The sequence below is a fragment of the Vidua chalybeata genome, chromosome 4, assembly GCF_026979565.1.
Source record: "Vidua chalybeata isolate OUT-0048 chromosome 4, bVidCha1 merged haplotype, whole genome shotgun sequence".
In the NCBI taxonomy this organism is placed as follows: Eukaryota; Metazoa; Chordata; class Aves; order Passeriformes; family Viduidae; genus Vidua; species Vidua chalybeata.
Window position 1 is genome coordinate 30,907,462 of NC_071533.1, and position 26,973 is coordinate 30,934,434.

Consider the following 26,973-nt stretch of genomic DNA (forward strand, 5'->3'; position numbering starts at 1 on the left):
TGACATTGGCTGTTCCATGTTTGAAATTCTTCAGCTGGTGACTGTGTAACTGGAAGATTTCTGAAAGTCTTTTCCCATGTATCTCCCTAAGAGTTTTTCTCCAAAAGGTCAATATATCCCATCTGTTTCTGAAGCATATCTAATGAAACTGCAGTTCTGCATCCATTGAAGGAGATGGTGGGGCAATCTTTCAGAGCCAATCATCTCTCTTGCTCTTTTCTCATCCACACTTTCAAAGCTGTCTCCTCCAATTTCATTGTCTTAAACCCTGCAAAGTTCTTACAGAATTTGCCTTCAAGCCTTATGTTTTTTTGTCAATGCCCACCAACAGCTGGAATGAATTGACACCCAGATTGTTGCCTCTTCATTTTCTAATTTGGAGATGTTGATATAGCAACAAAAATATGAATTGGAAACAAGCTGAAAAACTGAAGGAGGAAATTCCAGGCTAAGTGCATCCCACGGAATTCATTGCTAAGAGTGTCATTTTGTCTGGAGGTCTCCAAGAGAAAAGGCAGCTGTTCAAGCACTTCACAGCTCACATGAAATCAAGTTCAATATGCCTCCACAAATTTGATGATCGACAGATGCTCATGAAAGGTGGAGAATTTCCCAGACAGCACACTGAAAATATTTTCACTTCACTTCCTATGTTGGCAGAAAACAATATGCAAAGCCTGGTGGTAGCAGGGCAGTGAGAGAACAACATTTAAAATATGCAGTAATGTTCCGGACTTAAGATGAAAGGAGTTGTATGAATTTTACAGCATAAATAAAAATTCTGGGTTGCAACTCTATCCTGCAAACTAGGTTTCTCTTTCTATGTTAAATTTGCAGTAAATAGCAACTTGGATCCTTGATAATTGCTCCACAGTCAAAGCTGAATCTAGTGTTGTGTTTTCAGTGTGATTTTGATCTCACTGTTCTCTTTAATGTCCTGATTAGGTATGCCTATCAGTTTATAATTCAGCTTTCCTCTCCAGATCAGAATTTGTCTGGTTAAAATTGAAAGTTAAATACATGAGATATCTGGGAAAATAGCAGGGGAGAAAAATCTCTTCCATTCCTTGAACAACTTTTTTGGATAAATTATTACAGCAGCTGTGCTTTTTCTGTTTATTTTGTGGAGTTTTTCAATTATTGTCAAAAGAAAAGATATATTTGAGTTTGGTCTTTCAAGCATTTAAATCTTTACTTTAAAATTTGAACTTTGTCAGGCCCTGTAAGCTTGATTTTTATGTTGTCAGAACTAGGCTTTTTCACTGATAATAAGGACAAAGATTTATGTTTATTCAGACATGCTTATTTGTATTTGGCTTCTGAATTAATATCTGAAGAGGAGATTATAGAGACTAGAATTGGAAGGAATGAAACTGGATGAGGTACCAGACTGAGAAACATACAGAAGGTCTTTAATCATCTGAATGTTTCAAAACACAGCATAAGCAAGCACGACTTCTTACTATCTGGAGTAATTTATAATAGTTCTAATTTTTATGCCATTCATTGTTCAAATGTTGCCATGGTAAGATAGAACATTTCGGGCTACCTGAAAAACCTACTGTGATGGCAGTTCTGCAGAGAATAAGGCAAATGTGTAGAAGTATGAGCAGTAGGAGACAGGGGATGTTCAGATTGGACAAAATATGTGCCTATTTTCTTCATAAATAGTAAGTGAATGCCTTATAATAACGTTTTTAATTTCTTCTTCCAGAACTTGGATGCTTTGCATGACCACCTCGCTACTATTTACCCGGGTATGCGAGCTCCTTCCTTTAGATGCACGGACGCGGAGAAGGGGAAGGGACTCATTCTGCACTATTATTCAGAAAGAGAAGGTCTGCAGGATATTGTAATTGGAATCATCAAAACAGTAGCTCAACAGATCCATGGTACAGAAATAGATATGAAGGTAATGTCTGAAGCTATATACTCATTGAAAATTTATATCAATAGAAAAAAACAAGAAAACCAGAAGTGAAGTTATGGCAAACAGTAATTTTCACTGTTGCTGTCTTCTGTGAAGAAGTGGCATCAGTACTGACTCTCGGGAAGAGTCATCATCATTTGTGTTGCTTGAAGGACACAGCCATGTGCTGAGAAGGCCAGCTCTTATTGGCAGGCAGACCTGACTGGAACAGTACAGAACAATATCCCCTCATTCAGAAAAGGATTGTAAAGAGGACACGTAAAGAATTTAGATACTGGCACATTTGGGATGCTTTTTCCCCCCTTTTATTTTATGTTTGGCATATATTTTGTACTGTCTACTGTGTTCTCTGAGAACATGGACATTTCTTCTTTGTCCTATATTGTTCATCTGTGTGCAGACTGTGAGGCTGATGTGCATTGATGAAGCCTGGGCAGCAAGCAGTGTTTTCCTCCCAGCCAGCATGCCAGGTTCTTCCCAGGAAAAAGATATGTTTGTGGGTTTCTTGCTGTCATTGCATGGAAGTGACTGGATATGTACCTAGAGCCCCAGAAGTGAAAAAAAATGTTTCTCAGTAACAAAGTTTATGTAATGACATGATTGCTCGGTCGCTTGTGAAATGAGAAAGAGGCTTCTTCTTTGCCCATACAGAGCAACAGAAAGAATTAATTGATCAGGTCTTGTATATGTAGTACTATAAAATCAGAATTTGGTCCAAGGTGTAGATATATGTGGGGGGAGAAACAAAAAATGAAAGCTTTTTTCTATTAGAAATATTGAAACTGATATAAATTTTTTTTTCATCAAGTCGAAAAGAACCTAAGCAGATACACCAATCATTCTTTGGGTTTCTTAAATATTCCCTAATCATACTACATTTCTAGCACAGTTTCATTGAATGCTTGTTGAGAAAATCCTTTCATTATTTCACCACAAAGCATGACCTTGCTCAGGTAAAAGATTTGCAAGTAGTCCAATGACAAAGATATTTTTACTGCTGAATAGGAGTATTTGCCTTTTAGGTTTCCTGTTCTAAGCTAGCTCAGGTTTATAGTAGATGTCTAGTTGTGTATAGTGTAGTGATATACTTGTGTCCTTGTGTAGATTCTATTTTGTAGAAAACCAAAGTTCAAACTTCTGCAGCAGGTGTTAGTAATCAGATACAGAAGGATACAACACAATCAAAACAATCCTCTTCTTAGATCCCTGTTTATTTGAAGTGTTGAGACAGACGAGGACTGTGTTGGAAAGTTGGCTGCAAAAGTGCTGAAGCTGTCACTTGACAAGCACTTCTTTTGGTAGCACAGGCAACTTAAGCAGTCCCTGTTCTCTCAGTGCTCAGGCTTGTCCTACAGCAGCTTGTTTGGCTGTGCCTTCCAACTCGTGTCAAGTTATAAAATAAACTATACTGAGGAAATGAGCTGGGTTCAAAACAGCAGGGTTTTTTTTTTGACTTTTTTTACCTTCATATATTCCTTTAGGTGGTTTAGTGTTCTGTCTCTCAGAGGTCCACACAGATGCAAAAGTGATCCATGGGGTAGAGGAGAAATCTGCGTTGTCCAAAGCAGCTAGCAGCACAAACTTTGATAAACTGTCCTCTCATTCTGAAGATTACTTTGCTGAGAAAATGGTATTAATATCCATCTAGAACTTCTCACAAATAATATATGTTCTAAAGAGGTTTAAATATTTATTATGTATTTACTTCTTATTTTAATTTGACTGTTTTAGGCTTTTCTGGAAATTTTACAGTTTTACTGTAAGTAAATAGATACTTAATAGTATTAGTCAAACCTACTGTAAATGAATGCAAAGTCTAATTTAAATCTACACTATTCTTCTAGGCTGTCTGAGGTAGAAGCACATAGGTGCCTAAAAACAGTATTAACCTCTAAACTGAAGAAAGTGTATATTGTTTTATTTTGTCTGTTACCCCAGTTTTAAACTTTTCCCTGTTAGAAAGTCATGTACCCTTAACCCTGAACATTTTCATGCCTCTCCTGATTAATAAAGCCTATGTCTTGACATCTCTAGGACATGACACACTGCTGTACTCCACAGGTACTCAGAAACTTCAGTGATAGATAAGGGGAGAATTTATTCTCTAATGTGAGAGTGCTGAAATTTGCAGCTTATCCACAGACATTGAAAGTCTTCCTCCATTACTACACAGGTCAGATATTAATCATGAATGGTATGGAGTGAAGGTTTTAAAGTAAAGTCTAGCATTGTAATAACTAGGTGGCTCTACGATCCAAAATATTGAGACTAGGAGATAAAATAGACCAACTTCTTTCATCTCCATTCTTTGCCTCATAATTAGTGAATTAATGCTTTTGCATTTTAGTCTGTTAGCAATGTGTTGTTTGAAACAGCACAGCACAGAAAAACAATGGAATTGTTTTTAATTCCTTCAGGTTTTGTGGACCAATTGGTGCCTCTACTGTAAAATTTTTGGTTTGAACCTGTTAGAATTTTGCTTAAGGAAGAATGGGGCTTTTTTTTGAATCTGATGAAAACTTCAGTGCCTAGCTCAAAGATTCCAGTGTTATTACGGGAGTCATCTTCTGACTTGCAAAAAGAGATTTCTGAGTTGTCCTTTCAAATTTTTTTATCCAAACCACTTACATAACAGTCCAACACAGGACTGACTTAGTAAGTTCTGCAGTTCTCTTTATATTAGTATAATGTTGATATCTGCAATTTGATGTTTAATACTTTGTTATCCGCTTTTCTTCTCCATCTGTTCTGAACAAATGCTTATATAAATCTGCTTGAGAAAATACATGCTTCTAATTCTGTATTTTCATGAAACTTTGGCTGAATTTGTCTAATATATTACAAGTCTCTGTACAGGTGGTAGCAGAGATAATTGCTTTTGATGATGCTGGTTTTGTTTCATTAAGTGGTTAGATTTTGTTTCATGGGTTACAGAATAGCTGAGGTTGGAAGGAACTTCTGGAGGTCATTTTGTTCAACCTCACCTGCTCATGCCTGGCCACCTAGGGCCAATTGTTCTGGGCCATGCTCAGACATCTCTAGGGATGGAGACTGCAAATTCTTTGGACAACAGGTGCCAGTGCTACATCTCTCTCACAGTAGAAAAGTGTTTCCTGATGTTCAGACAACACCTCCTGTGTTTCAGTTTGTGCCCATTGCCTCTTGTCTGGTCACTGGACACCACTGAAAAGAGCCTGGCTCCATCCTCTCTTCACCCTCCCTTCAGGTATGTGTGTGCATGGATGAGATCCTGCTGAGCCATCCATTCTCCAGGCTGAACAGTCCTGGCTGTCTCAGCCTTTCCTCTTCTGAGAGATGCTCCACTGCCTTGATCATCTTAGCAGCTCTCCTTAGAGGAACTGGACTTTGTCTCGTAGCTCTGTAACTCTTTTGTACTGAGGAGCCCACAGCTGGACACAGCACTCCAGGCGTGGCCTTTCCAGTGTTGAGGAGAGGGGAAGGATCACCTTCCTCAATCTGCAGAGAAAACCAGCTAATGATCACAAGGGGAAACAAAATATTAAAGAACTATTGTTCTTGTTTTGTCTCACATTGTTTCTTTGGGTGGAGACATAGCTGAATAGGAAAAAAGTTTGAATTTTGTCACCTTTCTTCAGTCTCACACAGACCAATCTTGTGTGTGCATATATATATATGTGTGTGTCTAAAACCATACATCTTCTGAAATAAAGTAGGGCTTCCTTTTTCCAGAATGGTGTCCTTCAGGAAGTGTACATTCTCTTTTAACACATAGAGTATGTGTGTGCAGAAGGAAAGAGGGGACGGGGTGTGGAGGGGAAGTGTAATTTTCTTTCTGTTAGATGTTATTAGCACTGAAAGGAAACCAGTTTGAGCTTGGATTCAAAATTCCGGTTGAATAGTTCAGGAAAGCCCAAGTTGATATTAATTGATTAATTAGTTCAAATCCAATTTGCATTATCTTCTCTGATATGGTAATCCATTTTTAGCAAATAGAACTAAGACAAAATCATTTTTGCAGCAGGTATTGTCTCAAAAATTGTTGGTGACTTTGTGTATGCACTAAGAATGTTCATGTTCTGCCAGTCTCAGTATGAGAACTAAAAAATCATCATAATACTGGTGACAAACTTTGGCATGAGATCTCTGTTAGCAGCCTACTGGCTATGCCTTCTCTTGCTTCGCTTGTCAGAGGTTGTTTGCATATAAATGAGGGTGACCTCTGAAGGTGAAGTCAGGACAGGGATTCCCTCAAGCCTACTAATGGTATGGGTCAACTAAAAGTGTTGTACGTAATCCAGCAAAGCCCAAAAATTTGGGAGAGCAGACTTCTGCAGTTCTGTTATTTGAGGGCAGACTATCAAAATCTTTTACATAGGGAAGATGTTTTACAATATAAAATGAGAAAAGAAGAGGGGAGATCCTTGACAAGATGGAAATTTCAGGCTTACTAATGGCAGTATGAAAAAACAAAGTGAAGATGTGACCAGCTGGAGAGCTGATCTAAAAACTACTTGGGTACTTGTCATGGAAGACAAGCAGTACTGGTCCACACATTACAATGCTAACTGTGTGTGAAGATAAGTAAGTCATGGAGCATGATCAGCCTCTAATTTTAGCACTGGGGCAACTGTAAACTTCACTATCTCCAGGCACAGTGGTTTGGTGAAGTGAGACAGTCTGCACCAAAACCAGCTGCCAGGGACAGATATCTCCATGGTTCTATCTTTGGGCATGCAAAACTGAAAGTTTTCCACTGCCATTTCCGCAGTGAACTCCTTTGTCTTGGGATCATTCTGAAAACAGTTACAGTGAACTTTGTTAAGCAGCGTTGCACAGTCAGTTTTGATCAGAAGACATCAAAAATTTCATCCTGTATAGACTTTTAAAGGGCAAAACCCCCCTGTTTTTGTATTAATTTTCACAATCTCATCAAAAAAGAGCCCTGTCCAAGGACATTCTATCCTGCCATGCTGAAATACTGAGTGTGTCCTGGGGATATGCGCAGATCTACAGAACTGAGTCTTGTAGACACATCAGTGACAGCTTAACAGATAGCATGTGCTCATTATATATTCTGTATCACAGCAATACTTCTTGATTTAATATCTTATGTGAAGCTCACAAAATACATTAAACCACACTCATTTTAAAATAACTTTTTTTCTGAATTGTCATTCCCTGAAATATTGGTGTGACTTTTCCCTTGATTAGGCAAGAAAACACTCTGAAGCTACATCTCCTGAAAGGTACAGGCAGGTTAGCAGTTAGATGTTATATATTCTCTTTGAAACCAAGAGAGTGATTTCTCCCTTCAGTTTTAACTGCAGTTACTATGGTGATTGAGCACTTAGACATTGTGAACTGATGTCACTTCACCAGCTAAGACTGCAGGGGGAGGAAGAATTAGACTTGATTGCTGGCTTTGTTGCTTTGTGACTGAACTTTGATTTGCCAAGCATTTATCAGAGGCTTCTTCAACAATATTTAAATGATACTGAAATTGTGTGGCTTGCAAACTTTGCTTGCAGAATGAAACAGTAGATAAGTTCTATTCTACTTAAACTTAGCAGAGTATCTAGGGCAGGTCCTCACACCAGACAAATATCTGGCCAGTTAGGTTGGATCTATAGGTACAAGGGTGAAGGAGCAGAATTTAACATCTTATGTTGACATAAGGTGCTTAAGGTGAATTTGCTGACAAGGTGGATGATGTAATGAGATAGGAAGATTGGATAGTTTGTAAGTTGTGTGAGCAGAAAAGACATCATGAAATTGCATACCCATTGGGAAGTTAATTAGGGATGCTTCAGTAGTTTTTGTTGCCTGGAGAGGGGTATGATTAAAGCATCTGTTAATAAGTGTCTGTGCATGAATGATCAGAATAAAATTGCATAAATCAGCCATGTCCACAGCATATCATGTTTACCAGGAATGTGCTGCTGGTGCTGTGTCTATCTTGTAGGTCTGACACATGTCCATGTGTTTGGCCTGGTGCTCATTTACTGCACTAACATGTTGCACTAATACAGCAAGCATTTCTAGATGCCCTGGAGTCTGATCAAAAATAGTTTTTCAAATGAACTTGAAGATGCTTTGGAAATTTGCAGCTTTTCACTGTTACTGGCACAGTTCTAATCTATAAAGGTTAGGAAAATAGCACAGCATGTGTGAGGACTGACTTTGTCACTGTGTGAGCTTGTAGGATCTCAAGAGGGTCATGGCTCAAACTAGCTAGATGTCTTGAAGCATGTAGCAGTTCTATATTTATAGGTGATTTTTTTTTAATCTAAGCCTGAGTTTTGTTTACTCATGCATCTTTCATCTCTAATAAATGAAATAAAATGAGAAGTTATTAAAAGGAACCTGTTAAGTGCTGCATTGTAGCAGAAAAAAGTCTGTAAGTACAGGTTGGTAACAGAATACTATTGTGCAGTGAGTAACATGGCTATAAGGAGATAATATCTCTGGAAAGTGATGTGTTGTTAATATGAACATTTCCTTAAAAATTATTAGCTTCTTTAAAGTCAGCTTTTTCTGAATTCAGAAAGTTTTCATCCAAAAATATGCAGGTCTTTTTTTTTTTTTTTTTTTTTTCCATTTGTGGCAAGAGCAACACTTTGAAGTAAGATCCAAGATTGGAAATGATCTGGAAGCATAGATCAGTTCTAGAGATAAATCTTCGCAATTTGAAAAAGGTTTCTGTGCGTAATCTCAACTATCTCTGGCCACAATAGCAGTACTATTAAAATAAAATCTGTGGGAGTGTGCATGAGTGATAGAAAGTAAGAACTAAGACTCTTAACTGCCTTCTGATAATCTTCAATATGACCACAGCCTCTCAAAATTTCAGGGATAATGATTTAAAAGGAAGATGTGGAAAACCTTTAAATTCAGAGGAAAACTAGGTGTTCATCTACTATGTTCCATTCTCCTAGACAAACCCACTTAATGTGTTTTCCTCAGATGACCACCATTTATTTTTTCTGAGGCCTACCCCTTATTAGGTCATAATTTCTCACTTATCTTTGTCACACACTGGCATATGGATTACCACTACAGTTTCTTGAGGCAGTTAGATTTTCTCATCATCAACATTTGAATTTGTTTGTACATCCAACCTTGGGTACCTACATTAGCTGATAAATTTAGTAGGCTGATCTTTCTCTAAGTTACTTACATAAGCAATAGAAGGAGAAGAATAATGCAGCACACAGCTATAGAGCACCTAAATCAGGCTCTTCCTCCACGCTGTCCTCCAGAAAAGCCACTCTTTCCTTCAAATGAGCTGTCAATTTGTAGATCAAAGAACACCTTAAATTAATCATCATTTAACAATAAAATACTGTTTTGTTGTTTTACACTCCTTCATTTGTATAGGAACAAATAAAGGCATCAGCACTCCCTAGCCCATCAAGTTCTATTTTTGGCAGTTCTGGAGATCAAATATTTAATAAACTTAACATCTTAGGGATCAGTTTCAGTGTTTGTGCATATCTGTTTTCTTTTCAAATTGTAACTGTTAATTTCTGTGGTTAAAACTATGTGTAAAAGGCAAAATAAGGATGCTTTAGAAATTTTAAGAATTCTTTTTTCTTGCTTCAGTGACTTTAGGATCAGAGTCAACATGAAAGTAGAATCAGGTGGAACATGTTCCAGAAAATTGCTGTTAAACAATACCATGTAAATAGAATGGTTCTTTTCCAATCATTAAGTCTAATTAAGTTTGAAAAGAGGTAAATTTGGCTTCTCAGGGTAAATGATGTTATTCTACTAGTTATTAGCATAAATTATATTGCCATACATGACTCTCACTGCAACAAAATAATCCCTATTAATTTCATATTTTTTACTAACTTGAGTAAAATTACTGAAGAGTGTGATGCTGTGTTAAGGACACCTTTTTGATATTCCACTGATGTAGATGATTCTAGTTTGTTGTCATTTCCTTTAATATGGAATACAGCACAGAGAAGATTGTAATTGCTTTTGGCTTTGTCTGTTGGCTCTGATCTTGCAGTCTACTGGAATGTATAAGGACTGTATATCCTACATGTGCTCCATGCATTTTCCTTCTTGCTGTCAGTGATATGCCCACCGTCTTAGCACTATTTAGTCATCACTAAACAGTCAGCACTATTTGCTGTTGTGTTATAGACCTTACAAACAGCTTTGATCAAAATAAGGGTTCAAGGGTTCTGTGTGATTCAAGGCTCACACAGGTTCATTTCAGAGGAAGGGGCCACCTTGTTTTCTGGCAAGCACCAGCAAAAGCAAGCACCACTTGAGCCTTGACCCCTCATTTCAGGATTTGCATTTCACTCAGGCTTAATAAATTGTATTTGGGTGATCTTCAATATGTTACTCTTGCAGAGAGCAACTGTAGCTAAGCAAAGGCATAATTATTCACCTGGAATTACAAAGAGTATGAAATCAGAAATTCTTATTAGAATACAGTATTTTTCAAGATGTGAATATGATTCTTGAATTTATCTTTCTCCTCTAAATACATTCCTGTCTCCATAGTAGCACTCCAGTTACTAATGAGTAGCAGAATTTTCAGTTTTTCATTTTTTCTTAATTTCTCTAGGTTATTCAACAGAGAAATGAAGAGTGTGACCATATTCAATTTTTAATTGAAGAGAAAGAATCTAAAGAAGAGGACTACTATGAGGACCTTGACAGATTTGAAGAAAATGGTACCCAAGAGTCTCGCATCAGTCCCTATACTTTCTGCAAGGCATTTCCTTTCCACATCATATTTGACAGAGACCTGGTGGTCACACAATGTGGCAATGCTATATACAGAGTCCTTCCACAGGTTAGATAATTCTTATGCATGGATAGCCATAGAAAATTCATAGTGATAGATGCTTCACAGGTTAATATAGAGATGAATAAAACAGATTTAGGATTCTCTGTCTAAACAGCATTCCAATGTAATTGTATAATATTTACTAAATTGTACTTCTCTTGTTAGAAAAAGGACTTGAAAATAACCTAATTTTACAACAGCTTTGTTCGTTACGGTCATATCCATAACATTATGGTCATATCCATATGGAGTAAGAGAATAATTTAAAAACCTTGTGATTCAATGGAGATATGCATAAAGTATATATTCTCTTCTATTCAGTATTGTCATCTAAGAAAATGGAATATAATTGCTCTATGTATTTTTTTATTATAAAGCATAACAGGTTGTTTTTTTTTTTTTTTTCTGTTTTTTAATATTCTAGCTGCAGCCAGGAAATTGCAGTCTGTTGTCAGTTTTCTCCTTGGTCCGGCCTCATATTGATATTAGCTTCCATGGGATCCTCTCCCATATCAATACAGTCTTCGTACTGAGGACTAAGGTAACTAGAGAATATTTTCCCAGCTTTTCATTAAGGAAGTGTGCTTTGCAGAGATAAGAAGTGCAGAAAGCTCAGAGGTCTTCATAGAAAATTCTCTGTAGTATGCTCAGACCTTTTTGAGTCTTGAGCCAAGAGAGAATAACAGGTATAAATTTGTGAGTAGCTGTTAAGCAGAATGTTTTATAGGAATGGTGAAGTAAATGCACTTCATGTCTGATGCTTTCTCTGCAAGGGGCCAGTCTAGTTTATGGTGTTGTATCAAAGCAAATGTAGAGAGGTAATTACATTTACTTTTCTTCATAAGAGTATGGGAGACAAATATGAAATGTGTTCTTGCTTGGACCCGTATGTTCATACAAAGGTCTGTGTCCTGTTCTCTAAAGAGGGCAGGAGACAAGACAGGTGATATGAACAGATGCAGTGTGTAGAGTAATACGTACTACATCAAGGAGCCTGTTTATTTAAAGAAAACTGTACCTGAGAGAAACCAGGGTGTTTTCTTCGAGATGGTTCCAGGCACAGACAGAACTTCACAGAACAGGCAATACTATTGTCAAAACTATTGTTAAGAACACCATTGCCCTTACACAGTGGTGGCTTTTCATCACCAGGAGGGGCTTTTGGATGTGGAAAAGTTGGAGTGTGAAGATGAACTGACTGGCACAGAAATCAGCTGCTTACGCCTGAAAGGGCAAATGATCTACTTGCCTGAAGCAGACAGCATTCTCTTTCTTTGTTCACCAAGGTACTTCAAACCTAGAGAGTTCTATAATATTGATTTTCATTTTACAGTTACTAATTTTAAGGCCACTTATGAGAGTAGTACTACAGAGTATTGGTAGCATTGGTTCGAGTATTGATTTAATTAGTTTGTATGTGTTTATACTAAAAGAGGTAGGAGCATTTAAACATTGGAACTTGACTGAGTATTTATATGGCCAGAGCAAGCCATATAAACATTGGCTTGCCCTGGCCCAGTTTGTACAATTGATTATTCCTTATATTCCATTTTTTTAACAAGTTTTATCTTTTGTTTTTTACTCAGAGAATCCTAAGAAATGTGACAATGGTTTGGTTTTCTATGTGGATTCATGGATTTTTGCAGTAGTTTTAATGTAATAGATGGGTGATAAAGAAGTGGTTGGAGTGGAGGATTGAATGGAAAGATTCTTTACATAATCTCACTTTGTGCTGAAATACGTACATTTGATATGCTCATGGAACTCTTCGTGAGAATTCTGTATTTAAACACAAAAATCAAGAGCTGTGGGTTAAATGAATGATCACAAATAAGGTGTTTCATAGAAGGGGTATGTTGTACAGCTCATCACAAATTCAGAAGCTTCATCTTCCTACTGTTATTCAGCAGACTGCTGTTTGAGTTTTAAATGCTCCTTTGACAAGTTTAATTTTACCCATATTATTGTATATTTCTCTGCTTTGCAGTGTGATGAACTTGGATGATTTAACCAGAAGAGGTTTATATCTGAGTGATATTCCATTGCATGATGCTACCCGTGATCTGGTTCTTTTGGGAGAGCAGTTTCGAGAGGAATATAAACTGACCCAGGAGCTTGAGATCCTCACTGACAGATTGCAGCACACACTGCGTGCACTGGAAGATGAAAAGAAAAAGACAGACACGTAAGAACCAAATCCCAATTTTGAGCTGAAAAAGCAACATATTATTTATAGCTACCTTCTTTAAAGAATAACAGAATCTTGTAAGGAATATCAGAGACAATCAGGACTGGTAATTTTGGAGTCAAGAAAGAACATTTAATAGGGTATTTCTTTATTTAGATTGTCAAATGTCACCTACAGTCTAGGCCATTATATGCCTAGATGTTTTGATAACTCCCTCCCTGACAAGAAAAGTTATAAAAAATGAGCTGACAATTCATTTTTACTTGTGAATTACCTAAAATTTTGGAAACTTCCATGCAGTCACTGTAGCGAAGGTGAATTTGATGAATGCCCAAGTGCTGTTATATGACAGAGTTCAGTAAACCAACTTTTGTCTTTCTGGCACAGTATAATAGAATAGAAAAACAGTATCTTATAAACCTTGAAAACAGTTTGTGTAGAGCTGAAACTTTGCAATAGCTTAATGATACGAATTCGATGTAATAGTTATTTGTAGGAATGAATTTGGGTTTATCTAGATATAAGTACATAAAAATAACACATAACAGTATGTGTGCATTGGGCCCCAAATCCAGTTCTACAGATAACTATAAAGTCAAATTCAAATGTCGTTAGTCTGTGGCATTTCAGCTCAACAACGACTGGCAAATTAAACAAAAGCTCGTGTGAAAAGTAGCATGGAGTTCATGATTGACTCTTGTTTATAAAACACAGTCCCATCTCTGTATTAATTCTATTGACAGATACATTTTTTCTGTAATGGAGTAATGGAAATTATTTTAAAAATACTTGAAAGGGATGGACAGGAGAACCAGAGAAAACAAAGCCTAAGAAGTATTTTCTTCCTCTTCATTCCTGTTGGCTTCCTTTATAAAGACATTTTATCTTCAGGAATTCTAGCCTTCATGGCAGCTGCTGGAAAAGATAGTGTCAGTTACTGTATGATGTGCCAAAAGTATTCACTAATTATAACTCAAGTAGTGAACTTGCGAAAAATACAACTAATGAGGGTTTGTGCAGGAGGCTCTGTACAAAATGATGTTCAAGATTTGTGAAACAGTCAGAGATCTTCAGGAGGGAAATGGACGTTAAGACAGGAGTTAGATAGTTGAAGGAAGACACATAAGAATAAGGTGAATTTCTGTGTGTGTGATTGGATTTGATTTGCATAATTTATAATATGAACAAGTGTTAATACATTATATAAACTATTCATTAAAAAAAAAAGACACTGTAGACCCTAAAAGCAGCATGCACAATAGATAGGAAGCATTTAGAAATGCATGAATTGATCAGAGATAGAAAACTGATCTCTTCATGGTCTTTTTTGCAGTTTTTATGGTTCTGTGAGCAAAACCATATTATATGAGCTGAGGATGTGGCAGAAAAAAGTAAAAATTATCCAAGACACTATTAACAAATCATGTCAGAAGAATTAGTAATACATGTCTCATTTTGTTGATAATTTAGATGTATTAATGTGTTCGAAATGGTATGCTGATGTAGTTCAGTTCTGTTTTCCAAATAACATATTCTTCAGTAAACACCTTTTCTATTGCTTGTTGATGGTGGGAGTATGGTATAAACCCTGTGGGGGGTAGGAAGTTAATATATAAACAGTGCTGCTGTAAACATCCTTCTCTAGATTCTCTCTGTTTTACTTTTGCCTTGCTTTCCTTACCTGTGTAGGTTGCTGTACTCTGTTCTGCCACCATCAGTGGCAAATGAGCTGAGACATAAGCGTCCTGTTCCAGCCAAGCGCTACGACAACGTCACCATTCTTTTCAGTGGCATTGTGGGATTCAATGCCTTTTGTAGCAAACATGCCTCTGGAGAGGGAGCCATGAAAATTGTCAATCTTTTAAATGATCTTTACACAAGATTTGACATTCTGACTGATTCACGAAGGAATCCATTTGTTTATAAGGTAAGCATAAGATTTTTAAAGGATCTAATCTGTTACATTTCTATAATTTACTATGGTGTCAGTCTTTTCCAGTCTTATTGGATTTTAGGCTTTAAAAAAAAAAAAAAACTTAATGTTCTCAGTCTGAACTGTGTTACCTGATATTAGATAGCTACAGAAGAGTATGTTGGTTATCTCTAAATGTCTGAAGGAACATAAAGTGCTAAGTTCTCATCATGATTTCTGCAGTCACCCATTAGGTGGTCATATAAATATACTTCCACATTTAGCAGATGGGAACTTACACAAGCCATTTGTGGTTCTTCTGACCTTGTGCTTTAAGTTTTTCAATTCTATTCCTGGGTCTCCTAGTATACAACTTACTATTCAGTTACTCAGTGTGAATTTCATTCCTCCATTCACTTCAGGAGTGAGGTGCAGTTGCAAATGTGGCTGGTAGCAGGAAGGTACAGAGATAGATTCATATGCATCCCATATATATGTACATGTGTTTGCTTGTGTGTTTGTATCTATGAAGATCATTCCTAGATTTTGCTAGAACTGAATTTTATGTCCTGTACCATGTGAATTAAGGGTGTAAGTCAGAACAAACATAGAGCTCAGTTTCATTCACAAGACACCAAAAGAAAGACTCAGGTTTACACAATCACAGTCATTGTAAGCTGCTACATTGTGGGTTTGCAATAAATTCCCTTCAAAAACAAGAGAGATGACAGTAATTAGGGTGATTTGAATGAAAGGGAAAGGGAACTCTTTTAAAGGAGAAGCAGTCTTGAAGCACTACATCAATTCTAGTACTCTAAAAACCATAATAATGAAGTAATTGAAAAATATCTGTCTTGATAGGTGGAAACAGTTGGGGACAAGTATATGACAGTGAGTGGTCTACCAGAGCCTTGCATGCATCATGCACGATCTATCTGCCACCTGGCTTTGGATATGATGGAAATAGCAGGCCAAGTTCAAGTAGATGGTGAGCCTGTACAGGTTAGTAAATGTGGGCTTGAATGAAAAACCATTCTTTGACAGCATGATAATGTTTCGAAATAAGATAATGCTCTAGTCCCAGTCCATGCAAGGGATGGGCTTTTTTCTTGTTAGATTTTGAGACAAATAATATGAGAAGTCACATGTAGCTGTGACATGTGCAGTTCCCAGACCTTAAAATGCTTATTGTGCTTTAAAAGGTAAAGGACTCATTTAAGTCCACATCATTTATGTCTGTATTTTGATAATTTCAATATAATCAATAAATTCCTATTGTGCATCAAATACAATCTGTTGAGTCTTCTTCAACTCAAGGAGCAGAAAAATAATACTCCCTCCTTGATATTTTTGATCACGCCTCAGATCCTCATGTCAGAATGAGACATTATTGCATGAAAAAAAAAGAGTTACAGGTCCATAGACAGGTACAGCAATGATTACTGACACCAGTGTATATTAGTGGAATTTCACTCATTGTGGGACTTTCTGGAGATGTAGCACTGACAGAGACCTGGGCAAGCAGCACTGACTGTCCTCACCAGCAGGCTGTGAGCAGAAAACTATTAACGCGTGCAATGTGTATTTCTATTTACACGAATGCTGCTGTTCTGTCGCCTAGCTTAGAGCTGTGTACTTCACTTTATCACAGAGCAAAGCAGCGAGAAGGTTTGATTTGGGGCTTTACAGTAACTGTAACGTGCTACAAGAATGAGCTTCTCCAGACCTCTGTTCTTGACCTTCTGAATACAAAATACCATGATTTTTCCTTTGAGAAACATCTTTTTTCTTGAACCATGACATCTTTTTCTGCACCTTCTGAGCACTCATTAAACACAAACCTGCAGAGTATGCCTCCCTGTCCACCTCTTTTTTTATTTTCACAGTACATAATAACAGCAGGGTGCATGCTGGAAAATTACAGAGTCTGATTGTTCATGTGGAGGGCAGAGGCACGACACTGTACTAAACTTAAAAAACAAAGAAGTCACAAAACCCAAAAAATGCAAAGCTTTGAAGAAGCAGGAGTAGCATTTTGGAAAAATAAAGTCTAGTAGATTTAAGTGGCATTTTGCCTGTGTTTAGTCAGAGGCATCAGATTAGTTACATTACTTTTGAGTAATCAAACTTAATTTTTTCTCTCTAAAGATAACCATAGGAATCCATACTGGTGAGGTAGTCACAGGTGTCATAGGTCAAAGGATGCCACGGTACTGTCTCTTTGGAAATACAGTCAATCTTACAAGCAGAACAGAAACTACTGGAGAAAAGGGGAAGATCAATGTCTCTGAATATACTTACAGGTGAGTGATGTATTATTTTTATTGGTATTGACATCTTAAAATAAATCACTTTGTCAGCATAACATAAAAGTTTTTTTGGAGTTGAAAGTGACAGTCCTCCTGCAACCATTATTGAAGTATGTGAGTTCTCATGAAACTGTATGGCAAACTGCATTATAATATACAGTTATTGGTCTGCACATATAATAATGATAGAGTTGAATCTTTTAATAGTCTGTTCACATACATGTAGCATGTTTAATATTTTACATAGTGTGTGGCATGCATGCAAGGTCCATTCATTTACATGTTTTGTCTTTCAATTTCAGGTGTCTTATGGCACCAGAAAATTCAGATCCTCAGTTCCACCTGGAGTACAGAGGTCCAGTTTCTATGAAGGGCAAAAAAGAGCCAATGCAGGTTTGGTTTTTGTCCAGAAAGAGTACAGAGACAGAGGTATGAGTAACTAGAGTGTAATTTTGTTTTTTTCCAAACATAAGCATTAAAAATTTAATCTAAACCACGGAGATCCATTTACATTTGCAAAACTAAATGTTCCATAGAAAAAAAATGAAGAGTTTTGTGCAACACTCTTTCATTAACACATTTATTATCTTGACAGTACTTGAAAATCCCTGATTATTTGTCTTTGCAGTTTGTGCAGTTTCTGAAAGAGTACTTTTGATTTCAAAAAGTCCTTGAGGGAATGCCAAGTGTTTAAATATTTATATCTCCCTCTTACAGATTTCTGCACTGTACTAGATTTTGCAATATAATGTCAGTTTCTGTTTAGCTGACATGTCTGGTTATCAGCACTTCAAAATTTGCCATTTGCTTTCTTGCAGTGAGTGAAAAAATGTGCTTTCAAATATTTAGGCAACAGTCAAGCAACTATTTGCAAGCAGGTTCACGATGTGTATGGTGGTCTCTTAACCCCAGATGGCACCTGCTTGTTCAGAGACTGCTGCATGGCAGAGGCCCCGCTTTAGAAATACACAGGGTGAAAACTACTTCTTGTAAATAACATATCAGCCTAAGTTGTCTTCTCAAAATGAGGTGGGGTAAAGCTCTTCAAGCACTGAGGGACCTTTAAGCTTATGGCTCAGTTTCAGAATTCTGGGCATATATTATCCAGAATTTCAGTAAAAGCCAATGAAATCTAGACTCAAAGTGTGCTACAAACTTAGACAATGAGGTTACAGTATGCCAGCTGCTTTGCCATAGCTGAGCAGTTGCATACATTCCATCCAACATGTCAACAGGAAGGAAAAAAAAGTTAAAAGTAATTTACACAGCTTAAATTTTGCCCTGAAACAATATAAAAAGAATGAGTTTTCTGATAAGTATTTAATCTTAAAAACACCCTTGACTAAAATAATGAAAGTCATCCGTCACCTTGGCTGAAATAATTCTTGTAAGTCAGAGGAAATTAATTATGTGTCTGAATGCTCATGTACTTCTGAAAATGTAACTTAGGCTGTTAAACTGTTTAGGCTTTTTAGGAGATCTAATCCAGATTTATTACCACTTAAGTATATTTTTATAAATATGTATTTATTACCATTCAAGTATATGAATATTGACTTTTTAATGGTAACTCCCAGTATTAACCCCCTGTACTTTAGCTCTGCATTTATTTCTGTATTTTAATATATATTACTTACAATTATATTCTGGGTGCCACTTTTGAGAATACTTTTATATTCTTATTCTACAGTAAGATAACTATAACTTCACATGGCTACCATTATTTCAAATCTATTGTTGTATTTAAAATACATTTTAATTAAACACCTTTCACTTTTTTTTCTGCCTTATAAATGTCTGATCATTTGTATTAAGGTAAATTATAATTTTAAATGTAAATTTCAGAGAGGTACTGAGTCAGGTGGGTATTTTCTTTGTTTTAGCCTAACAGATGTTTAATATGAATATAAGGTTCAGGTAGTTTAAGATTTTCAGAGATATTGTACAACAGCTGGTTTTGTTAATCCTCACAGCAGTCCTGAGAGACATTTGCTGATACTGTTCTCCAATTATTGAGCTTTGTAGAGGGAGACATGGGGGCAGGAATAAACCTGACTGAGAGATACTGTGAGCCTGGTTTTCAGGAGCACTTAAGACTCACAGTTTAAGCACACTGAAGAAGCCTTTCTAATTTTGTTAGTTTTTGTTAATTCTGAAATTCAGTTATAGTTGTAATTCTTAGAGACAGAAGGACTTCTCCCAAGAGAGGTATCTCTTCTAAATTGTACTAAGTTTGGGAGCATAGGAGAATAGAAAAATACACTGATGTGATGATGTGAACTGCTAATCATTTTGTCAGAAGTGATTTTGAAAAGTGAAAGAATATATTCCTCTAACCTTTTGATTCTTTTCCACTGCTTGCACAATTTCATCTGTCCATACACAAAAGATGCACAAAAGAAATTTCTTTAAGATTTTCTGAACTATTTCTCCTGTGAACATACTCTTCATGTTTTTTTCTGGCACTTTATAGGCTGTGCATAATTGTTTGAATCCAAAAGCAGAAATCAGATAACCAACTTTGTATGTTTTATCACTTTAAACTTTAATCACTTTGTTTTATACAGACATGTAGTTTTGGTTTTCTTTCCAGAATTTTTTTTCAGAATGCTAATGTATTATTTTTTGCAGTGCCACTTATTGTACAGGGGGACTGTACATAACAATAAATAAGGGCATGTTTAAATATATTCAGAAACTTTATAGTAAACTTCCTGAAAGGTCACTCCAGAATATTGCAAGAAGTGGCATATAGAAGTAAGCATGAAAATATTTTTTAAATCATCCTGAAGATACTCTTGCTAATTATGCTTTTACTGTGAAGTTTTCTACCTCCAATATCTTCAATTAGGATTGATGCACATTAGTGATTTATTTTTCTTTTCATTATATCCATTGGAGAGTTATTAGCTCAGCATTTACAAATCTATCAGGATATTTTACTCTGAAGACCAGTAATAAGGACATGGTGAGGAAAAAGGACAAAATGTTTACAGATGCCATAAGAGATGTGAAACCAAGGCTAAAAATAAGCTGTTTCTCTACTAGACTGGTAGAAAATGATAGGGCTGAAGCAGCTCAGCATGCCTCAAACTTGATTCCTGGGTTGACATCTCTAATATCAGTCCCCATGAGCAGCAGTTACTTCTGAGAAAGACCTAATTTTCAAGAATAAGTGTTGGTTTGGAGTGCTGCTCCTTCACTTTTTTTCTCTGGTGTCTCTTCCATGATACCAGTACAGCAATAAGTAGAATTGGATTAGAAATACATAGAACAAAGCAACTGTGACCAATTATTCACTTTGCATCTGCTTGTTTGCATAAAATTAATTATTACCATCGTCATTATTTTAACAGAGGTTCAGCTGAACTTTCTCTTTTAAGAAACAGATTTGTTGTAAAAAATAAATCTTGCCAAGAGCCTCAGATGTATGACTGCAACTTTACTCCCTCTGCAGTTTTTAATATCTTTCTCTTCTGCCCTGTTCCCACATTGCTGGTGGGAACAAATTGAAATATCTCAGGCAGAGCTGGTAGTTCACCAGGGCATGTAGGAATTGTTTCATTCCTACATACAAGACATATAAAAGAAATACATGCGCTACCTATGCTTTTTGTTTTTTTAAATTTTTATTATTTACTGATACTGGTTGCAAGTTGTAAAATGTATTTTGTCACTGCATTAACCCACCATGTTGTTACTTCAAAGAAAATTCCTTACTTCTCCAATTCTGCTTGCATGCTCTCAAGGAAACAAAGCAAGATGGTTTCTGAGCTGAGGGAAGAGGAAGAGGACGCTGAATAGGGTGCAATACTGTCTCCAAATAGGGTGCCAGGCAGTAAGGTTATGTTATGGATGTTCTTTCACATTATATCTCCCATTGCCATGTGCAATACCATTGTCCTTTGCCCTACTCCTGAAGTCATACTTACCATTTTTCTCCGGGCTTGCTTGCTAATTTTTTGTCCTTATTGTTTGGTACTGTTATATCTCTGCTATGAGCGTGTATTTCAAGCTTTCCTTTTTTTTGATATGCATTTTTGCATGTCAGTCGTGACCATTCCTACCACCAGATAATATTGAATGAAACCATCTAGTATGCACGCCACAACTAACCACTTCAATCTGATGCTTCACATCTTCATCTTCATCTCTGAAGTACTGTGGTTATGTGAATTGATGACATTTCTTGAAAGATAGGTATTTCAGTTGATAGGCAGAACAATGAACCTAAGGAACTACATTAAAAAAAAAACCTAAAGCAGCATTACGAAAATTATCGCATAAATGGTATCAGATTTCGTTCTGCTATTACCATGCTTCTCATTCATTTTGTGAATAACACTTAATGCTCTGTAAATTCCTGGTTAGAAAAAGGTTTCTCATTTGATGTCATCCTGCATTTTTCCTTTGTGGACACTATAAACATCTTCTGTATTGGAAGGGGGCAGCTGTTTTTCTGATACTGCCATTTGAAGCATGTGCCAATGTACTTCTACTGAAATGCTGTTCACTTGCAATGTGTTTCTCATTGATTTATATAAACTAATTAAATTGTCATATTAATAATAGATTGCTGGACAATTTTAGACCACTCGTAGTGCATTCATTCTCATCTGATGTAGCCCCTGGAATTGGAAGGCATGCTGCTGGGACATGGTTGACGTGCTTGCCTTTTGGTTTGGTCTCTCTCATTTCAGAAGTGATCTTATTTTATTCCTTGAGAGGACCTGGTAATATTCTAGGCATCATGACATAATTAAGGGATGTAAAGCTTGGAAAGGGATACAGTGTGTTTCATCAGCTGATACAGTTAGTAAAAGTGGACAAGTTTTCAGATGCATAGCCCTTCCATAACTTTAATATATAGAGCAATTTCATGTGAATAGTATCTGTTCTTATCTGACTGATCATTTCTGAATATTTGCATTATAAAATAGAATAGTGGAATTACTTTGTGTATAAAAATTGTCTATATCTAGTATATCTTATTAGCACAGAATATGTATGTATAAATGTTTCATGTTAATGTGCAAAAGAAATTGCAATAAATTATTTTTTCCACGGACTTCTAGAAATCTTGTGATTTTCTTTTTGTAGAAATCTTTATTTCATTGTTTGATACAAAATAAGTATTTTCTCCATTAAATAATTTGCAGTTCATATTTAAATAAATTGTTGAGGCATTTGTTACAATGTTTGCAAATGTCCAAGTGTCTCACATATTAAGGTTAATGGATCACATCTTCAAATTAAAGTAGTGTTCAGAATGTTGAGGTTAATGCTTCAAAAATAGTAGATGAGGTGACAAAAATGCATAAAACCTTCCTTTGAAGCCCTTGGGCAATATTTAACAATCAAACATTATTAACTGTATGCTTTGAGCAGGATGTATATCAGCAACCCAAGCTTTAGCAATGGGAAATGGAGAGAGGAAACCTCATACTTCCTTCCCCATCATCTCACTGCTGGACAGCAACACATCCCAAGACATCATCAGTTGCCCTCTCTCAGAGAGGTACACAGCAGCAATTTGGATTGATCAAGTTGTTCAAGCTTACAAGAACTTTATGGTGACTTTGAAAGACATGGAATTGTGACAGCTGTGGTTGTGTATTGATATAATTCATATGCAAACGCTTCTGAAGAAACTGAAGCTCTGTATCACACTTCAAGCTGATGGAAGAAAGTGTGCCAGAAAAGTTAAATAATGTTCTGGGTTTATATTGTATCTTCTTAATAATTTCAAAATATTAAAGTTCCCATTAAGCTACTTTGTAACATAACCAGTTTCTTAAAGCATAGAATAATAGCTCATATTGTGTTCATGTAAGAGCTTTTTATCTCAGTACAAGTTAAGCACTTAACCACTTCTGTTACTAAAACTGGTCTTCACTTAAATGCTGCATTCAACTACTAAATTTATAGTTTGGTTAAATATTACTCTCAGCTAACAGTTCAACACTTCTGCAGGTATTTAGTTCTTTTATGTCTGTTCTACTGCCTCTTTTATTTAACTGTAGTGATTTGCTTTTTCAATAGAAGCTCTATCTGAAACATGAGGCAGAGTAATCACCAAAGTCTGTTTCAAAAGTCTTTATAAATGGATATATTTTATTCTGGTATTTTTTGTTTAAGAAAGAAAAACTGGAACAAGGAGAAAAAAGGGGAGATCAGCCATGAAATCGCAAATTATGGAATGCTTAGTTGTTTGGAATCTCCTGGATCTTATACATTCCTTTGAAATCAGACAGGCAAGGGAAATTGATTTTCGGTGGTGTTTGTGCTTTGGCTGTGCAGGGCACTCTGTGACACTACTGCTGTCTTAAAGTGGGCACTGCAGTTGGCTTCCAAAGTGCTGGTTCAGTCCTTGGTAGCAACGACCTTTGAGGACATAACTTCATGTTTGATTTCTTTTTAAACAGAATGATAAACAATGGATATGATGCTCATTTGGATATCTGCTTACAGGATTGTCACAAAAATGTGTTTACTGAGAGGGTTGTCAGGCACTGGAACAAGCTGCCCAGGGATGTGGTGGAATCACCATCCCTGGAAGTGTTCAAAAGGAATGTGGAATTCATTCCCCACCTGGGAATGTGGTTTAGCAGTGAACACAGCAGTGCTAAGTTAACAGTTGGACTCGATGGTCTTAAGAGTTGTTTTCCAAACTGTGATTCTCTGTAAAGGACATCCTCCAGGAGGGACACATGAAGACAAAACCAATAAAGTTATGTGAGTGTTTTTTTTTTTTTTTTTTTTTATGGCTTGGTTCCAGTGTATAAGGTGGTAGTGCAAATCATGTCTGATTGGTTCCAAGCTCAATTTTGAAAGACAAACATAGGCACAAGAAGGAAATAGGAAGGGATATGCTAGTATCTGATATGCATAAAAGCTGGGTGGTGCTGGAGGCCCCAGGACCTTTGCTTCTAGTAAAATCTAATGCTAATACATTAATGTGATGCAGGCAGTCATGCTCTACTATTCTTGTACTCTGCAATGTCTATGGCCTTGTCAGCATCACCTGTATTCATGAAGCCAGAGCAAAACCTGAGGCATCTGTATCCTAAAATGTGTTTTTCATTCACCATGTAGACAGGTCAACACTTAACTGTATTGTTACAAACTGTAAAATAGTTATTCCATGCATTTCTAGAGCCATCAAATATTATTTAAAAAAAAAAAAGGAAATAATTGGGTCATTGGATTCTAGCACTATGAGAATTTGAAGAGAATTTAGTATTCAAGTTATCCAGGCAGTCAGCATGCTGGTACAAATGGGATCTTTTGGGCAATTGTAAATTAATTCTGCCAGTCACTGTGTTGGCTTATCCTATCCAAGTAAAGGGAAGTTACTGGACTTATAGTCCTGTTTTATTTTAACAAGATTTTATTTTTTATTATAACAAGATCCTTTCTTTCATGGGGAAGATAGTCTGAAACTCTTGTTATTTCATGCACTGACCTGACCATGGGGCGGGGATGGGGGGAAGCAAGTAATAAGCCAGTAAATAGCTGTGCTAACACTACTGTAAAAAATAAAAAAAAACCAAAAAACAAAAAAGAGGTTCCATTCCCTAATCTATAGCTGCACATACAAGGCACTGTGGTTTTTTCTACTGTTCTTTAGATGTCTGTCTGACTTTAGGTGACAGTTTGGAAAAACTGCAACAACACATGCTGTCTCTATCAATTCATTTTTTCTTATTAACAGGAAAAGGCTAATGTTCAGTTTCATCATAATCAATGGGACTTTTTGCCAATGTAACTATTTTGGAGATAATGACAACAGTGGAATGTGAAAACAATATTGTGATTATTATTCTGGGATGAACATGTGTGATCTCTGTTATAAAAGTTTTGTCCCAGACTATTCCCCATATCCAGCATTCAGATTGGCATTGTTTTCCAGAGGTGATTATGCACCTAATACAGATTCAACACCACAGGATAGCTGTGCTTTCAAGGGCAGCAGTTTTGTGTGCTGAGGATCTATTTGTTCATATGTTAGGCAGCTCTGGCAGGAAACCTGTGTGCCTATTTATATTGTAGGTTGTTTGGGTCATTCTAGCTTTTAAAAACTGATTTTACACTTTGATAAATGTGCTCTCCTGTCTAGAGCTCTAAAAACTGAGCTGTGATTAAAATGACAGAACATAGCTGAGCCCCAACAAAAGGCTGAAAATGTTCACAGTTCCTAGCTGGTGTTAATCATAATCCTGAACTGGAGACCAATTAAGCCAATAGTCCTTGAGCCTTTGTTTAAAAATAAAACCAAACAAAACCTACGACAAAAACTACAAGGCCATAGTTTTCAGATGAGGAGTAAAATTCTGAGTTCAGTATTGCTGCCTTCAGCCCCTGTGTCAGTATGAGCATAGCGCTCTAATGAAGTGTATGAAAAATAAACCACCTTCATAAATCACACTGAAATATGCAGTGTATTAAGTGAAGAAATGCACATGTATTTCTTACAAGTCCTAAACACTGTGTGCAAGGTTCCTAGAAAGAAAAGACAGCTTGTTATGCCTTATTATTTTCAGATATTTTGTGCAAGTCAACTTAATAAATGTAAGCTTTCCTACACAAAGTGTTCAGAAACAACATAATTAAAAAAAACAAAACAGACATATAAGGACGTTGAAGTGTAAGTATCCTTTTACCACAGAGAGCATACTGAAGCATTCAGAGCTTCAGTTACCTGTACAAGAAATCCAAGCCTCACTTTCTGTCACTTTATATATGTGTTTCTTGGCAATTTTGTAATGATCTAGAGGATAAGAAACTTGCCCACAAAATAAGTATTCATGCCTTTTCACACAGCCTTTCCCACATCATCCTACCCTGCAGGCTTTATAGATGCATGTGTATATATACACACGCACACATGTGAGTGCTGCACGCTCTTGCATAGAGTGTCATGAGTGATGTACAGACTGCAAATTCTAAAGTCAGCAGCTGTTGGAAGAACTTGCTTTCTTGAGGTACTCAATTCTCCAAAGGAAGACCATGGAAATAACTACTGTTTTGCTTTCATCACTGGAAGAAAAGAAAGATCAATTTTTTATATAGATAAGTATTTAGTTTTGAAAGCAATTGTTTCCTTCCATTGCTCATTTTGTAAGTCTGAAAGGAGAGGCTATCTGGGCAAAAGTGCTGGGTTAATGATAACATTTCTATCTCTATGAGAGACTCAATCTCAATTTTCACATGAACCTTATTTTCCAAGCCATGCTGCATAGCTGTCAAGGAACACTGTCCATCCTTTTAGTTCATTGGTTTTGTTTTTACTAAGTGCTACATTTTCACCTTACCCTTGACTGCCCCTGGCACCCTGAAGAAAATCAAAAGCCTTTTCCTTCTTTTCTGCTGACTCTGCTTTGGACTTCAAAAGTCAGTCCAATATTTATGGTTGTTTCATGTATTACTGGTGCTATTGATGCTATCCAAAATCCATACATCACGTAGCTCATTACATTTTAGTTCAGGAGTACACAAATCAGGTGTTTTTTCTCTAATGGATGTGTCAGTACTTTGTATTGTAACATCTCTCGTGTAAAAGGCATGTAACATAATCTACAATTTTAAATGAAGATATAATATTCCAACATATAACATAAGACATGGTTACAATGGCACAGATATTTGGTAACATTTTGGTAAGGATTATTTAACAACAGTGTTGTTACTTCAGAAGAAAAGGAGTTAGTTCAAGAAAAGGAGTTCAACTTTGCCCAAGCAGCACCCAGCTTTCCTATAGCTACATTTACATGAGGCTCTTAGAAGGAAAGCATCCTAGAAATAACTAAAGGTTGTTCCAACGTAGGTATATTTGAAGAG

At 36.5% G+C, this 26,973-nt stretch overlaps 1 protein-coding gene across 1 annotated transcript in view; it reads left to right on the forward strand.

Annotated features, from left to right (window-relative positions):
- The window catches only part of GUCY1B1 (guanylate cyclase 1 soluble subunit beta 1), a 42,115-nt gene extending 19,914 nt beyond the window's left edge, over positions 1–22,201 (forward strand). Inside the window, exons 5-14 of the mRNA XM_053940371.1 lie at positions 1,715–1,912; positions 10,500–10,730; positions 11,149–11,265; positions 11,877–12,010; positions 12,712–12,909; positions 14,602–14,839; positions 15,686–15,826; positions 16,973–17,127; positions 17,436–17,562; positions 20,883–22,201. Of these exons, the coding sequence (XP_053796346.1) occupies positions 1,715–1,912; positions 10,500–10,730; positions 11,149–11,265; positions 11,877–12,010; positions 12,712–12,909; positions 14,602–14,839; positions 15,686–15,826; positions 16,973–17,127; positions 17,436–17,562; positions 20,883–20,906 (1,563 nt within the window). The 3' untranslated portion in view covers positions 20,907–22,201. The remainder of the gene's footprint in view (positions 1–1,714; positions 1,913–10,499; positions 10,731–11,148; positions 11,266–11,876; positions 12,011–12,711; positions 12,910–14,601; positions 14,840–15,685; positions 15,827–16,972; positions 17,128–17,435; positions 17,563–20,882) is intronic.
- The last annotated feature ends 4,772 nt before the right edge of the window (positions 22,202–26,973 follow it).